This window comes from Jaculus jaculus, chromosome 8 (genome assembly GCF_020740685.1).
Source record: "Jaculus jaculus isolate mJacJac1 chromosome 8, mJacJac1.mat.Y.cur, whole genome shotgun sequence".
Lineage (NCBI taxonomy): Eukaryota > Metazoa > Chordata > Mammalia > Rodentia > Dipodidae > Jaculus > Jaculus jaculus.
This window is the reverse complement of record NC_059109.1, coordinates 24,355,251-24,372,409: the sequence shown is the minus strand read 5'-3', so window position 1 is coordinate 24,372,409 and position 17,159 is coordinate 24,355,251. Positions and strand designations below refer to the sequence as shown.

The 17,159-nt window shown below is 35.8% G+C and overlaps 1 protein-coding gene across 3 annotated transcripts in view; it reads left to right on the top strand.

Annotated features, from left to right (window-relative positions):
- The window catches only part of Adgrb3 (adhesion G protein-coupled receptor B3), a 772,147-nt gene extending 755,418 nt beyond the window's left edge, over positions 1-16,729 (top strand). For 2 of the 3 annotated variants that reach the window (XM_045156937.1, XM_004653066.3), the window contains 2 exons: positions 9,531-9,635; positions 15,926-16,729. In XM_045156937.1, coding sequence (XP_045012872.1) covers positions 9,531-9,635; positions 15,926-16,114 — 294 coding nt within the window. In that variant the 3' untranslated portion in view covers positions 16,115-16,729. The remainder of the gene's footprint in view (positions 1-9,530; positions 9,636-15,925) is intronic. The other variant, XM_045156936.1, reaches the window with a different exon arrangement.
- The last annotated feature ends 430 nt before the right edge of the window (positions 16,730-17,159 follow it).

Sequence of the window (17,159 nt, the reverse complement as noted above, 5' to 3'; positions counted from 1 at the left end):
TAGTAAAGTAGACAGTTTAAGGTGGGAGGGTGACTTGGTCAGTTCAGTTTGTCTGAGGTATCTTAAGCTTAAGACAGTTTTCTTGGTTTGACCTCACTCACAGTGTATTCTGCTTCCCACTTCATGGCATTCAGATTCGTCTACCCAATAGCAAGTACTGGTTCAATGTGGTCCTGTGTTTAGTAAATGTCTTTTCATGAATACAAATATGATGAAAGTTTTCATTTTCCAATTTGCATTGAATTTATATTGATGCTTGTAATACTGGTATTGGAAGTTACTAAAATCATGCTGTCTAAGCAGCTTATGCTGAGCACAAAACTAATGTTTAAGTATCACATAAATATGCTTATGCACCTTGATAATTGGATATGATTCATAGCCTGCTGACATAATTGGATATAATATAAATTTCTCTAGCATATTTGTATCCTTGTGTTGCATAGATAAAACTGAATACTCTTAACTGGTATTTCTGAATGTAAAACGCCTAATTGGATCATTTTATTTGTGTGGATGAATGTTGAAGCCCTACAATATACATGCATCAGATGTGAGATTCGCTGATTTTATTTATCACAGTGGTAAATAGTGACTTCGTGTTGAAGAGTGACCCAGGAAAATTATTTATTTCATCTATAAATCATACTATAAAATATGATAAAGAATCCAGTCTCAATGTTTAAATCACAGTACTGATGTAGCTCAGCTGTAGTTACCTAGTATGGAAATATGTGTGTGTGTGTATGAGTGTGTGTGTGTGTGTGTGTGTGTGTGTGTGTGTGTATCATTGTATCCTGAGTTTTTTAACATCAAAATACCAAGACTATAAAGACTATAATTTCAAATAAAAATATTTATCAATCTTTACTTTTGAACTCTTCGGCACCTTTGAAGGAACAGATACTGAAAGCTATTTATTATTAATCCTTTAGGTATCCAAAAATAAGGAAGCAAACTGGCACATGTGTGTGTGTGTGTGTGTTTTCCTTAAAGTCATTGTTATGTTGCCACGAAGGAAAGGAGGCATATATTAAACCATCAGGCATCAGTCGCAAAATAGAGTATATGCAAAATGCAGTTGCCTCAGTGCAACCAACAAGTTATGTAATAGCAAGTACTGAAAGTGAAAAGAAATCTAATCACACTGTCCATATAGTCATTGGGAGCACTAGAGAAATTGTTCTTTTTTTTTTTGGTCTGTTCTCTATGCTAACTGTTCACAGCTTCCTTAAGCAGAGACTTCTTATGCTTAATATTCCATATATAAAACCATAGTGTTAACAATATTTACTAGTAATGGAGGGAAGTTGCAATGTAAGTGCCTTACCATTTCCCTTCCATCTTTGATTGCTATAATGATTGCACAGTTACATATGTCATTGCTTCAGGAAGCCTGGAGATGTGGCTACTTCCTTATAGACTATTCTCTTTTCATCACACATTATAGACACAGGGATTTGTTGGGTTTGTGATCAGAAAAATTATCGCATTTAAATACCGAAACTATTTAACACAGTTTTTATGTAGTTTGCAGATGGTTCATTGAGGACGAGGCTAAGACCATAACCCTTTTTATTGAATGCTTGTCTAGATCCATGATACAATCCTCCCTGAACAGGTTGTACCATATAATGACCGACTTTGCTATTTTGGCCCTGACGGGCTGCCTTGTGGACTTCTGAAAGCACTTTTTCATCAAGCTTTCAGAACCACACATTCCCCAGGGCCTCTTTATAATCAGAATAGCCCATCAGCTCATTTTCCTTCAAGCATTAATGGCTAGTTAATATCATATCCTGAAAAAAGCCCATTCATGGAGCCAGCCTCCAGAATAACACTGCTCTCCTGGAACAGAGGAAGAGGTAGGCTAGTCATAAAATGGTAAAGCAATAGATTTTTTTTTCTCTATAAAAATAAACATGAAACATATTAAGGGTGTTTCTGTTCTGTGAACAAATGGCCTTACTGAAATTGTATTCCAGTTTGTAGCACAGATCCTGATATACAGTAAGCATTCATACAGTAAGTAAGTGGTGTGTGTGTGTGTGTGTGTGTGATGAATGATTTTCCAAAACAATGGCTAATTTTTTCAATCCAAGTTGCTTTAACAAAATACTATTCAACAACATAGCCAATTTTAGGTAGAGACTAGCATAAGACTATGGAGGTAGGAGTTCAAAGCTAGCCACACCAACTATAACTAAAACGGGTGGAAATTCCAGGAGGAGGAAAAGAGCTTTGCTCAAGAAACAACAAACGAGTCAATATTCACTTAAGCAAGGGTCAGAGAATAGACAGAAAAAGTAATTTATGTCTTATATTCAGGAAAAAAAAATTATCCTAGTATGCTACTAAATACCATTAAGACTATTCAATTATATTTTGTTTAGTTTTATTTTTTTTCAGCAAGGAATTTCGGTCTAGCTTAAAAAAAAAAAAAGAGTATGGTTGTAATGCTAAACATAGATTGCAAAAGGGTAAAAAAGGAAGTTGAAATATCAGGTGGCCAGTCCCTTAATAGATAACTGTATCGTGGACTTACCTATCTACTTGTACCAGTAACAGACATGAAGGGACATTTGATTAGAATGAGTTCTTTAATAAGATAGCATGATAGAGCCTACCATGGTGTTTAGGAAGAAGTATTCGACAGTTTATAAGCAGTTCTTAGAAACACAATTACAGATAACCATTCTGAACCTGTTATACAATACTCTGTGTCTGTTTATGTTCAAAAACATATGAATATGGGCTGGAGGGATGGCTTAGAGGTTAAGGCCTTTGCCTGCAAAGCCAAAAGACCCAGGTTCAATTCCCCAGGACCCACATTAGATAGCTGCACAGTGGCTGGAGGCCCCAGCACGCCCATTCTCTCTCTCTCCCTCCCTCTTTCTCTGTCAAATAAATAAAAATAAAATATTAAAAAATTTAAAAAACATATGAATAGGGGACTGGGGAAATGGCTTACCAGTTACAGCATTGTCCTGTGAGGCCTAAGGAACCAGATTCAATTCCCCAGGACCCACATAAACCAGATGCACAAGGGGGCACATATGTCTGGAGTTCATATGTAGTGGCTAGAGGCCCTGCGTGCCCTTTCCCTCTTTCTCTCTATCTGTCTCTTTCTCTCTCATAAATAAATAAATAAAATATTAAAAAAACATTAACAGAGAAATATTTTTTATCTTCTCTTCTAAAAATATAGATATAAGCCCTGTCATATTCTTCCATTGAATCATGTAGCATTTTAAAACAATTTTTAGGATATTTCTATGAAAGGTTTGAGGAACTAATCCACTAAATCTAGTTTCTCAAACTTGGGGGTACCTGATTCGACAGGGCATCAATATTAATAGAAATATTAGGGATACATAATCAAGTAAGCTAAATTATTTTATATTAACTTATATCACTATAAACAAAGCTAAGCTATTATGTAAAAGGTAGAAAATGCATTAATTTCTAAATCTAAGGAATAATATTTCAAAGCAATGTCTTGTTCATAACAAGCCCCTTCCTGTTTTCTCCCTGACACTTGCCAGAAGGTATACTTTATTAGACAATCAGGGAATATTTAAAGGCATTTTGGGAGGACAAGTAGTTTGAGTAATTTAATCCTAAAATGTATCCATCTGTTTTATTACTATTAAATTTAGATTCTATAGCCAAATCATAGCAAATAATTTCTTATTGGAATTTTAATTTTAATTATATAGACAAGATAGACACAGTCTAGGACTGTAAAATTCCTTTTTTGCAAAGTTATGTATGTCTTTATATTTTGCAAATGTATAGACCATGCACTGGAATAAATAGCAAACATAAAGCTCATTTTGTGTGCTTGGGCCCTTTGTGCAATTTTTTTTTTTTCGAAGACCTAGGGTCATGTTTATCCAAAAAGGAACATTTTTGGACCCAGACGCTGTGGTGTCAGAGATGATTTTAGCATGACAGATTCTACCTTGTGCATTTACTGGCCCAGACCCTCTCACAACCCTGACCCTCTCACAATTTAGCTTTAAACAGTAGGCTAAACTGCTGCTGTGTACATTTCTTCCTTAATGAAGGCCTGGACATTCACTAAAGACCACTATTCAAAGCTCACTCGGGATAGAGAATGCATCTGCAAATCAGTAATGAAGAAAAATGACCACAGGTTTGTTGTGGTGGATAAGGACACAGCAGCCTGGGAGGATAGAAATCTAAGGCTGGCAAAGATAATTCAGACTAACTGGCTTGTTATTCCCATAAGCACAGGATATCCTGGCCCTATACTCTAAATTTTATAGTTAAGAGAATCTCTGACCTTCCCTAACAATTTCCACGAGCTTCAACAAGTCCAGATGCACTAAAACATCTTTTCTCTGTAATTGAGACTTAAACCTTACTGTCTAAAAAATAATTTAAAAATAAGTAAATTGAAACTCTCTAGCTTGTTCCAATTCTACCTTCAGTTTCTTAAGACCTCGTATATAAAAAGTAAGTGAATCAAAATAAAGAAGCAGGAGTACTGTTTAAGACAATTAAAATGACCCTTCCCTTCAATGAAAAGGCATCTTTATGGAAGCAGAAGCTACAATTTAGAGTACTCCTCCATACTACGGGAACCCTCCTTGCCCTTGTCATTTGTTTAAATGTAATCAGTGAACTTTTTAAGCAACTACTGCTTACCAAACGCTGGGTTAAGTGTCAGGGATACAAAGGTGAATAACTCATTGCTTAGGAGGTGTTCAGAGATAAGATTTGGATACCAGGTCTTAGAAATATTGTGCTACTTTGAGATAGTTGCAGTGTAATCAATATCTATAGAGTTTATGGAGCAAACACAGAGGCTGCCTAACCCATCCTACATGGTTTTGTCTGGTTTTCCATCTGAAAACAGAGTAATTAAAATCTGAGCATTCACTGGCAGGGATGCTTTCTGAATCTCCCAGATCCATCTATGATAGCAGCATGCTAAGAGTTGACTTCGAATTCTGACACAACTTGGCTAGTTTACCACTCAAAGGAACAAACTGCGTCCCTGAGCTTCAGTCTCCTAATCAGTGAAGTGGAGTTAAGGGCTCCTGCCTCTTGCCTCGCCTGGCAAGGTTATTGTGAGGCTTTGGAAAGACAGTAATGGCTGCCATTTCTTAAGTGCTTTTGTCTGCATGGTCCAGGGATGAGTGCCGTACGTGCTTTTCTAAATCTTCAAAATAACTTTGCAACCCATTCTCATTATTGAAATTGGGGCCAAAGGGAGACTGGACATCATGCTTCAGACGACCCAACGTTAAGTTGATGGAGTTTCATCACATCTAGGACTAACAGATTTGGCATATCCCAAGAACATAAAAGGACTAGGAGAGCTCTCAGGGTAGAGCAGGAGCTCAAGATTCAGGTTTTGTTCTATCCTCAGATTTCTTAAACACTTGAAATATTATAAGTGTTCTTTCATACACTTTTCTCTAATATAAAGTAATAAATGGTTGCAAAGTCTGCCTCTATTGAATTATAAAAGAATAAATTGAATGAAAAGAGAACCCTCTCCCCAGCCCCATAGTCTACATAGAGAATTCTAGGTCAGTCTGGGCTAGAGAGAGAAAAAAGCATAGAGAAGTAAATAAGGAAAGGAAAAATTTAATAAATAAATAAGTAAAACTCTAGCTAGAAGTTATGGATGATCACATGTGAAGCTTGGGTTCCTGCCAATAGAACCTTCCTCATCATGAAGGCTGGTACATGTGCTTTAAACTACAAGCAGGAAGAAATGACTTGTAGAAAACTCAAAGTGAGCCCATGTCAGAGATGTGAGCTATCAATGGCAGTTGTAGCTGATACTCCTGCCAGAATGCAGGCCATCATTGCGGTGGTGATTTCTGGCAGTGTCACGGTGGTGGTTTCAATTTAAAATGATTATCTGGCATGAGAATGTAGTTGTAATTAATGTGTATAAGCACAAAGGACTCATATTTCAGCATCCAAATTTTTCATTTGTATCCATACGTATTTCAGGGTCCTTGAGAGGTTTTTTTTTTTTTTTGGGGGGGGGGGGGCTTTTTCTGTTCAGAGTACCTTTCATGAACCTGTCTGGTATATTTCAAAATGTTTTTCAGTTGTATGGCATGGGAAACCACTGAAATTTTATAATTCCTATGTATAGTTTTCAGTCCTTACAACAAAATTCTTTGAAATAAAATCCATCCAATTCCAAATCAAATACTGTCCATGAAAACAGAATATGATCATAAAAACTTCCAATCAGTTAATGCATTTTTCTTTTCCAAAAGGACACATTTGACATTTGTGTTGCTTTTTCAACATACTTTATATAACAGAAATATTTAATTTGTCATAGATAAATAAAGAAAGGGATTTTGATGGAAGGACATGGAATAACTGGCTATTGGCCAGGGAGCAGTGAGAATTTTGATTGATATTTGAACAACATGTAGAAGATAGCTCATTCAAAACAAAATCAGCATCCTCTCACAAGAGGATGGATTAATGGAAACACACACACACACATGTCCTCAGTTGTCTATAGTGAAGTTAAAGTGTTGTGCCTTTGTTATTAGTTACCTCAGAAGAAAATGAATTTCTTATCTTGTATAAGGGAAAGTCTTATTTTTTTTTTAAAGGGGGGAATTGGGCACAGGACTGAAAATTGAACTAGAAATCATTAGCATTCTAGGAAAGGAAGAGGGACTAGACATAGTAGGACTAGACATAGGACTAGGTAATTTAGGAATTTTCAATTTACACATTAATATGCACAGATTTGGGGATAGCCTTGCCCCCGACCTGCGGGGCCAATGTTACGCGGGGTAGTCGAGGAGGGCTGCAACCTAATGGGCGGGAAAGAAGAAGGAGACCAAGAGGGGGTTTTGTCAAGGTCTCGTTTAATGTTGGATTTTTTAGCCTTTTTATAATCAGTCAGCAGGCAGGGGGGTCAAGCAGGGGGCACAAGGAGGTAGGGCCACCTGGCCGTAATCTTTCTGGAACATCTTGGAATGGAATGTCTTGTGACATTTTTCCAGAGCTGTTGTTTGCCCTCGGGGAGGGGCCATATGTGGGCTGTTAGTTCTTCTTTTGTCCTAGGGTGGTGAGGGGCCATATGAAGGCTGTTAGTTCTTCTTTTGTCCTAGGGCGGTCAGGTCATGGTCTCTGACATAGCCTTGTGCTTATTTTAGATTCCTCTATCACTAAGCAGTATAATGTTGCCATTGTCACAGTTGTAAGTTTCTATTTTCTTGGATTACTATGCAATCAAATCCTATGTCCTCCACTAGATTTTAAGAAACTAGAGTTGTTTTTTTTTTTTTCACTATTGTTAGCCTAGCATTTGGAAAGGATGTGGCATTCATCAGTATATGCATTAAATTGGCTGGAGAGATAGCTTAGCAGTCAAGAACTTGCCTGTGAAGCCTAAGGACCCTGGTTCGAGGATAGATTCCCCAGGACCCACGTTAGCCAGATGCACAAGGGGCTGCATTCATCTGGAGTTTGTTTACAGGGGCTGGAGGCCCTGGTGTGCCCATTCTCTCTCTCTCTCTGCCTCTTTATCTCTCTGTCTGTGGCTTTCAAATAAATAAATAAAAATAAAAAATATTTTAAAAATATATGCATTAAATGACAGAATGAGATAAACTGAGGGAAATGTAAGTAATATGATGTCACTCCTATTGTACCATAGAAGAAAATGACTATGTAGTAAGAGTCATTGCCATGAAATTATGGTTTCTGTAAGACATAGACTGGACTCTAAACACAACAGGTTTTAAGGACTTCTGGCGACACAGATCCATATTTTAATCACTGTGGTCTTAGGACTTGGTACTTTATAGAATACCTTGTCTCCCCAAGGACAGAATTAATGAATTATTTTGCCAACTGCATGGTCCTCAAAATCCCTCCACTGAGTTGCTTATGCACATCCTTGCTCTCATAAATCTCCATCAGCCATCACTAGTCAAATTATGTTTGCCTGGTATTTCGCTCTAAATCCTACAAATCTGTTTCATGTATTCTCCTCCAAACTGATAGGAAGTTAATCACTCTATAATTGCTTGCTATGTTTCATGTCCCATCATGAGCCATGTTACCATGCTCTCATCCTCAGCCACCTGATTCTTCAACAGCCAACTCCTAGAGCTTAGAGGAGCAAGTTGGAAACTGGTTAATGCAAGACTTAAAATGGCAGGATTCTCTAATATGAATATGGAGTTGTGAAAAATAGAAGAAATTAGCATGATATTGAATTGCCTAGATATATATTCAATAAATGAGGAGACAAAACTTTGCATAGGAGAGAAGAGGCTTTTGTAATATGTGAAAGATACAATTTGCCTTTCTCCTTTGCTCCTCCTCATCTGCTTTATCCTCAAGAATTATTTCCTGTAAGCATCTTTTTAGAAGAAAGTTAGGCATTGTTGGTCTTCCTCCCCAATGATGCTTCATTTTTCTAAACAAATCCTTCTTTTGGAAATATTTTCTAACATAAAAAAATGGCCCAAATGTTAACATCATAGCTTAGGAAGAGATATAATATCAACATCAGACTGCCTGAGCAAATGGTGAAGGACAGTATGTATTTTAAAATGCTATCAAATCCTATACACACATGGCATAATCATGGAGAATCACTAAAATACGGACTAATAACTTTTAAAAATCAAATTTGGAAGATATTTCCTTCTTAAAAACATCAGGGAATTCATTCTCCAACTCTTCTTAAAATGATCTATGACAGAAAATATTCAACCTATAATTTCCCAACACTATTTTTACTTATGACTTTTTTGTTGCTTTACAATGAAATGGGAAGAATGGGTATGTCTAATGATGAAGAGTGTTAATATATTTGCATCTGATTTTACAAGTTCATCAGCAACACAATGTATGCTGTGAATGAACCCTAATTGTTAAGGTGCTACATTGTCTTGCAAATAAGTATGGAACCCATGGGCCAGATTTTTCTTCTGCAAAGCTCAATTGTTATTCACATGGAAAGTGCAAGGTTGTAGATACACACATATTTCAGACACTTCAGTGCTTTGAGTCAGCCCTAATGGCAGTGCCTGGGGCTATACTCCTCCTTTATTGCAGGAGGCTAGGATTTTACTGTTCATAGAAATAAAACATAAAAACATAATACTTCCCAAAGCAAACATCAAGGACTTAGGTGCTTTATAAGTCCAAATTTTTTAACATTTTAAAAATACTGTAACCATTTTTGCAAAACAAATTTAACTTTTGAGTGATAAAAATTATACACAAGAATGACTATTTTATTTTTAATGAACTCACGAGAAATAACTTTTTGGTGGTTATCTTGTGAGTGAACAAAAGCCAATTTTTCCTTTTAAAAAGTGCTGAGTACGAAAGAAGGATCTTACACAAATCACTTGTATTTGAGGTGTCTTTTGGGACTACTGGCTCCCACCAAATGTAGCTTCTTTTATTTTACAAGTAAACAAATATTAAATATCTTTTTTAAAATATATAAATCCAATTAGGAATGAGAGCCACCCTGTTCTCTTTTGCAGAAGGTCATGCATACAAGAAAGAGGCATATGGAACTGTTTCAGGAACTAAATCAGAAATTTCAAACTTTGGACAGATTTCGGGACATACCAAATACAAGCAGTATGGTGAGTATGCTTTGAGTCTTCAATGCCTAGCACCCAGCTGGCTGATACACTGGGCTAGGCATATCCTGGCCCTCAGGTGCCTCTAAACATCTGGAGAATGAATATAAGGGCAGTACACACACACACACACACACACACACACACACACACACACACACACGTCTTAAGTGCACTTAGGGTAGTGACTAAGAGTTATAGCAATGGCATAGTCATTAACAATTTAATTTGCATTTAAAATGCCTTTGTTTACAACCTTTAATAAAAATTAGTTATGTATCAAAAATATGTTGGTTTCATCTGGCCATTTTGTCATCAGAATTAAAGTTAAATTAATTCAAATCTTCAAATACCTAGCTAGGTTGTTTTTTTTTTTTTTTTTTCCATTTGAATGACTGCCATTTTAAGACTACGAAATAAAATTGTGGTATAAATATGAAGTTTTTCCCTGAAGCCAGAATGGTGTGTCTTTTTTTTTTAATCTGAAAAAGATTCATTCCTTTCATGATAAGTATTTTGGTACACTTACTGATGCCAGGGATTCAGGTTGTTGGTTGTATCCATACCTTTTCATCCATTACTCCTACCATCTTAATACAGGACTTCATCAAATAAAGTAGCATTGCATAAGTACTACATGCTTGGCACAGAGCTGCATAGAAAACCTCATCATTATTGCTAAAACACTGGACCAGAACTCTAGAAATCAGTACACACTGGCTGAGAGCAAAAGCAAGAACCATTTGATATTAAGTCACAGGACTCAGGTTTAAATGATAGAAAGGCAATATGTTGGCAAATAGGTGATTGATAATATATTAACTATATTGAAACTATTATGTCCTAAGTTTTTGACCATGTTCTAAGTGTGGTGATTCTTCTACATATATTGTGTGAGTCTTGGCCCTTGCTAACTGATGGATGAAGTAAGTTTCTGCAATGCTGCAAGGGAACTTGTACATATCCTTCATGTTTCTCTTTTATTCCTCTCAATGCTAGTGCAGTGCTGGTCTCGGTAAGTTACTGGTAAATAAAGCCTCTGGATTTACTGCATGGTTATAATTGCTCAATCTGTGTTTGTTAGTTAAATGGAGGCTACAAATGCACTACACACTTTTAACTCTTAATTGGTCTCTAAATAATTCATGTTTGTATCAATCTGTTTATAAAACCAGAAATGCACTGATGCATTATTTGCTCTCTGGCACATGCTATGTGGATAGAAGATACTTACCTCATGGTTAATGACAGCTCTATGTCATCCACTCCTCCTAATATTAAGCAATCAATTTTTAGCTAGCAGGCATATGAAAATTATACCCATGGGATTAGACCTAAACACATTAGCTACTCATTTTAGAATATTGAATGCTAACACTGAAATAAATTGAAGAAATACCATTTGTTTAAAAGAAAAGGAGAGGCCTGTGTTTATGAGTCTGAATGCCTTATGCAACAGATACAGCTGTCTGACACTATAATATGATTGCAGTTTCCCCTTTTTGTATGCTATGGGTATTAAATCATTAATGACACAAATATCTGTATTTCAATTTCCTGACAACCAAAACAGTCTACTAATTACACCATATTTCTGTAGCAGCATGCCTTTTCTAGGAGAGATTCATAAATATTTACCATTTGGGAGACTAGGAAAGGATGATATGGCTGCTTGAGTATCGTCCTAAATATCTGACAATAGAAAAGAGCTCCTTATTCAGTTCTGATTAATAATGAACATGCGAGTGAGTTCATTATCCTTAATTTAATCACATCATTTGTAGTGATACATTGCTAATGAAAAATTGCATAATTGGGTATGGAAAGACATTTTTAGAAAAATCTCAGAGTTTTTCCTTTTGTGTGTGTATGGAGGCAGGGGGTGGGGTTCTGCTAATTTATAACCCCTGCCTACCACTACAATGAAGGTAATTATGCAGAATAATAGAAACTAGGGAATCAAAAGGAGACAAAATATCATTTAGTCCATTTCCTGCTTCCAGGCAGGAAAACATTTAAGCCACACTACAAAGTGAGAGGCACTGTTGAATGATACCCAGAAATGAAACTCTTTCATCTTTAGTGGTCCCACAAACCATCCAGTCAATATTTCTTTCCTCCAAAGAGTTTCCACAAGTCCTGGCTCTTTTAGAATAGCTGTGCTCTCTTATACTTTATCTACAAGTAGTTGTAGGTTGAAAAAAGGAAGGAAGGGGAAAAAAGAATTAAAGAGAGAGAAAGGAAGGGAGGATAGGAAGGAGGGAGGGAGGGAAGGAGGAGGGAAGGAAAGAAGGAAGGAAGGAAGGAAGGAAGGAAGGAAGGAAGGAAGGAAGGAAGGAAGGAAGGAAGGAAGGAAGGAGGGAGGGAAAAAAAAAGTAAAACAGAAGAAAATAGGGACAGGGAGGGAGGGAAGGACTGACTTCACCTGGACTGGTCACAACTTGTGGCTGCTTCACATGGTTTTCACTGGGGGAGAAGGGACTCTGAATTCTCATATTCACTAACCTTGTGTTTTGAATGACATATCCTAAAAACAAATTTGTATGTTTGGAAGCTTGGCACATATTGGCTTAAAATGAATTTCTGATTGTTATACACTATTTCACACCCAGCTCAGTTCAGAAAATAAATAAGCAAAGGCATAAATTCAGGACCTAAACATGTTATATAATTTTATACCATTAGATACAGGCTTCTGTGGAAGCCTTTCCTGGCCTTACCAGATTGCCCTGCCAGATTCAGTAATGCTTTCAGATGCTCCACAGTCTAGCATTCACTTGAACCACTGAGAATGTTACACTTGTCCGTATACAGATCTATAGACTGCCCTCACATCACAGTCAACATGGAAGAAGATGGTCAGCTTTTGGACACTGCCCTTGTCCACTGACCAGTCTTGCTCCCTACAGTTCTGATTCCATTGGCTGCTAAATACAGTAGCTCTTTCCCACTAAGCAAGGGAACTCCCGTGTAAAGTTCAGCTGAGAGTGCCTTGGGATACCAGAAGAAAAGAACAAGATAACTAGTCTTATAAATTAATCATCTCTCATAAATTCAACCATACATATACTGAAATAACACTCTTCACATTAAAATCTAGATATTTTGACAAAGCTTAAATTTGGTGACTTTAGTTCTTGTATCCAGGGTGGTTGATTTCAAGAAAAAAATATGAAAATACATCTTTTTCAAATATAACAGAACCATGTTTTAAATAAATGAACTAACATTCTGCATAGCTTGAAGTTGAACTAACTGGACTTTCCATCACACTAAAGGGTCCCAGATAGCTCTTTTACACAGTGTTCTTGTCTAAGGTGGGTCAGTCCACTCTGTGGGCTTGTGTCAGCAGAATTCATAGCAGTAAATTTTCCCATTGATGGTTGATGGTCTAGGTGACCCACAGTGCCTCCAAATCTCCAATAATTTCCTATTATCCAATATTTGGAATAACATTCCAAATTGAAGAGCTAGCATTCAAAGGCCCTTATGATCTGGCTCATCTGCCTGTTTTTTTTTTTTTTCTCCCCAACCCCCCACTAACTAAAATATATCAATTTCTATTCTTATTGTTTTGCTATCTCAGCACTCTGGATTTTTACTTCCTGGTACAACTAACCAGATATAGATGTAACTACTTTGCTTAAATGTACCTTTGCAGGGGAACTATGAAAATGTGAAAGAGAAAAAAAAAAAGAATGTGAAAGAGGACAGAGGAAGGAGGAAGGGAGAAGCAAAAGGATAGTACAGGGAGTGATTATTTATCAACATGCATTAGATAAAAAAGTCACACATTATATAATTTTATATAAAAACCATTTATTTTTTATAATTAATATAGACTAATTAAAAGTATATAACTTGATCACCGTGAATTTGAGGCTACCCTGAAACTACATAGTGAATTCCAAGTAGACTGGGGCTAAAGTGAGACCCTACCTTGAAAACAACAACAAATATATAATTTGGGGCTGGAGAGATGGCTCAGTGATCAAGGCACTTGCCTGCAAAGCCTAATGACCCGTGTTTGATTCCCTAGTACCCACATAAAACCAGATGTGCAAAGTGACCATGCATCTGGAGTTCACTTGTAGCAGCTGGAGGGCTAGTGTGCCCATTTTCTCTGTCTGTCTCTCTTCGCTTTGTCTCTTTCTGCTTGCAAATAAATAAGTAAATATTTTTTTAAAGACATAACTTTTATACTTTCATTTAACCCTAACCTTCTGTATGAAATAGTGAACATATATTAAATTCCTAAGGTATCAATTTAGGTTCATTCATCTTTAAAAAAAAAAAAAAAAAAAACTGTACAAATCCACAGTGAAGGTATTGAACCACACATTTCACTAACTGTTTGTCACATCATACAAAGTTCATCTCGGTTGTTGAGATATTCAAATTGAGGTTCAGTGAAATTGGATACACTGCTCAAAGTCACATTCATATTACATGAAGGAATTGGAACTTCCAACTCTGTTTCTCAGATTTTACCTCTGGAGTTCCCTAGTGAACCATGGTGCTTTTGAAGGCTTGATTTAGTACATTTTTTTTTCCTTTATGAAGAGCTAATATGACACATGGTAAAGAATAGCTGTTAAATAAGGATTACTTGAAGAAGGATGGGGCAAGGAGAATTACAAGACTGTATGTTATTTATGAGATTTTAGGCTTTTAGATTAAGCAGAATAAATCCCTGACATATATCCTAAAAGTTTACCTTTCACAGATGCTCACTATTAATTATGTTTTCTTTAATTTCCTCATAGGTAAGAAAAATGATTCCATAAACCCTAATGCCTTTAGAACTTTGTGCTTTAATTTCTAGTTATAAGTATACAGATTTTCTTTCATATCCATATGTAACTTTAGATGAGGTATGCTGGACTGAGTGGAACTCATATAATAATTAAAATACCTACTTCTGTTCTGCTTAATAATTGATTATAGTCAATTGAAGACAAGATTTGGAGAGCAGTATTGGATATATTTGACAATGATAATATTTATATAAACCATTATTCTCTATAAATGTAAAAAGAGAACAAAATTTTGAACTATTTTAATAAGCACGGAGAAAGAACTCAAGGACTTTAATATAAATTAAGGTTTATGCAGAGCATTTAAAGATAGGGAAATCGTAGAATGGAGCTGTTAAGTGACACTAATGAATAATAATAAAATTCAGTGAATCTCTGTATCAAATTAAAACCTAGAAGATTGTAAAGAAACAACTTTTACTTGACATTTCCTTTTGCAGCAATAAATACATTCAGCTTTAATCAGTACTTACACAAGTGATCATCCATCATGTGAACCCATGATAATTTCAATGTTTTGGATGAATTTTTTTTCCATGATTTTTTTAGTCACAGTTTTCTTCTTGAACTTTGGTGATAACATACTCTGCTTCCTTCAAAATCTCTCACTATACAGAAACACGTATTTAGGATCAATCAAACTCATTGTTATATCTTAGCAGAATATCATCTGAAAGAACTTAGCAGAAACTAATACATACATTCATTGAAAACTTACAAGATAGCAGCTCTGAATAGAGTCATAATTGGGCAAAATTTGAAAGTACATGATAGGGGCTTGCACTAAAAGACACAAGAAGTAATAGTGGTTGTCGACATTCTCAAATGCCTCCTTATATTCACAATTACATTTTCCATAAAACTGTGGTCTTTATAGGGAAGATTGATTATTGTGTCACTCAACTATAGAAACTATTTTAAAAAACATGCAGCTGAAACAATCACAGAACAAGGTAATGTAGCCACCACATATAAACATTCTAATAATGATAATCTCTGAGAACAAAATGAAACAATAAGTGATTTAATTTTTCATGATTTTTAACTGCTAGGTTGAGAAGCTTTTTATCATTAAATAATATTCCCAATAACTGTAATCAAAGTTGTTTACCTCACCAAAATTCTTCTGCAATACTTACTTTTGTTCTTTACATCTAATCTTATCAGTGACTTAATTCTTTCTTTGAACAAATAGCTATACTGACATTTCACAACACCCTACAACAAAATGCCTTCCATGGCACTAATTCCATCTCTCAAATCCTTAACAACTGTAAGATACTTTAGCGATAATATTCATCACATAGTTTACAAACAGAAAATTTAAATTGAAACTGACTTTCAGTGGACACAATTTTAAGTCACCTCTGAATCATATCAATTAGATTAAAGTCACCAACATGCCCTCTTCCTGTGAAGTTCAGCAAGCAGTGATACTAGTTGCCAAATAAACAACTCTCTTCTTCTCCTCCACAGGAAACCCCAGCACCAAACAAGAACCCATGGGACACTTTCAAAAACCCCAGTGAATACCAACATTACACCACAATCAACGTCTTAGACACAGAGGCAAAGGATACTTTGGAACTGAGACCTGCAGAGTGGGAGAAGTGTCTGAATTTGCCTCTGGATGTGCAAGAGGGTGACTTTCAAACAGAAGTTTAATAAAATCAAAATGAACTGAGGTGGAGACACAATAATTTAATGCACTGACACTAGTGACTTGGGAAGCCTGACACTCTATCTGGACAGTGTGACTATCCTGTCAGGACCTTCATGTGCCAATCGTCAGTGGTGTTTTCACATGGTAATTTCTCACTGGTCAGGCTAGTGGAGGGATGGCCAGGTGTACAGTTCTCACCACCCTGTGTTGTAAGTACCCGTGGAATGGATTTGTAAGGTAATCTTTATAGATAAACCTCAAGCAACAATTCATGTTGTAACCGCTTCATATGGTTTAGTTTTCAAAAAAACTTCACCATGAAGCACAATGTATATATTTATGCAGTTTTTAAAGTTTATAACAGTCTGTTTGGCCATTACTACACTTTTTACTTTATAATATAAGAGCAAAGTTTTTGTCATTAAATGAATGTTTGTTGAGCTACATTCTTCATTGCTTTAAATGCAATAAAGTAATAATCTCACTTTTATATGAATAATATATTTCACATCTTTATTATTGCAGTTTTCTCTAGAAAGCTCTGAGTAGCTTTCTCTGCTGCAGCTGTGTATAAAATATTTAAAATGTTGTATGGTGTAAATAAACTTTTGTCTACATATCAGTTTTTTAGTGCATTTTATTTTGGATTTGTTGAACAGAAATTTACATATTTATAGTTTCTTTTCAATACAGATACCGAAAATGTATTCACAGTTTTAATAGCATACCATTATTACTCCTTTGAGGCTAATGATTTCTCAAATGTAATAATAGGTTTGTATAGTGCTTCTGTATTTTCTACTTAAGCACCCTTTGGAACAATGTACCATGTAAATGGGGCTTGTCAAATTCTGCAGCCATCATCCTCTTACATGAATATTATGTTTTTTTTTATTATTTTGTGGCAAAATGACAACTAGTAAAAAAAAAAAAAAAAGTAGGTTACCATAAAACATGATGCAGGGAAAATGTTTTAAGTAATTCAGCTTGCTGCATGTTTCACAGAAGAAACTATTCCTACTAAAGTTCATTGTAGCATAAAAGACA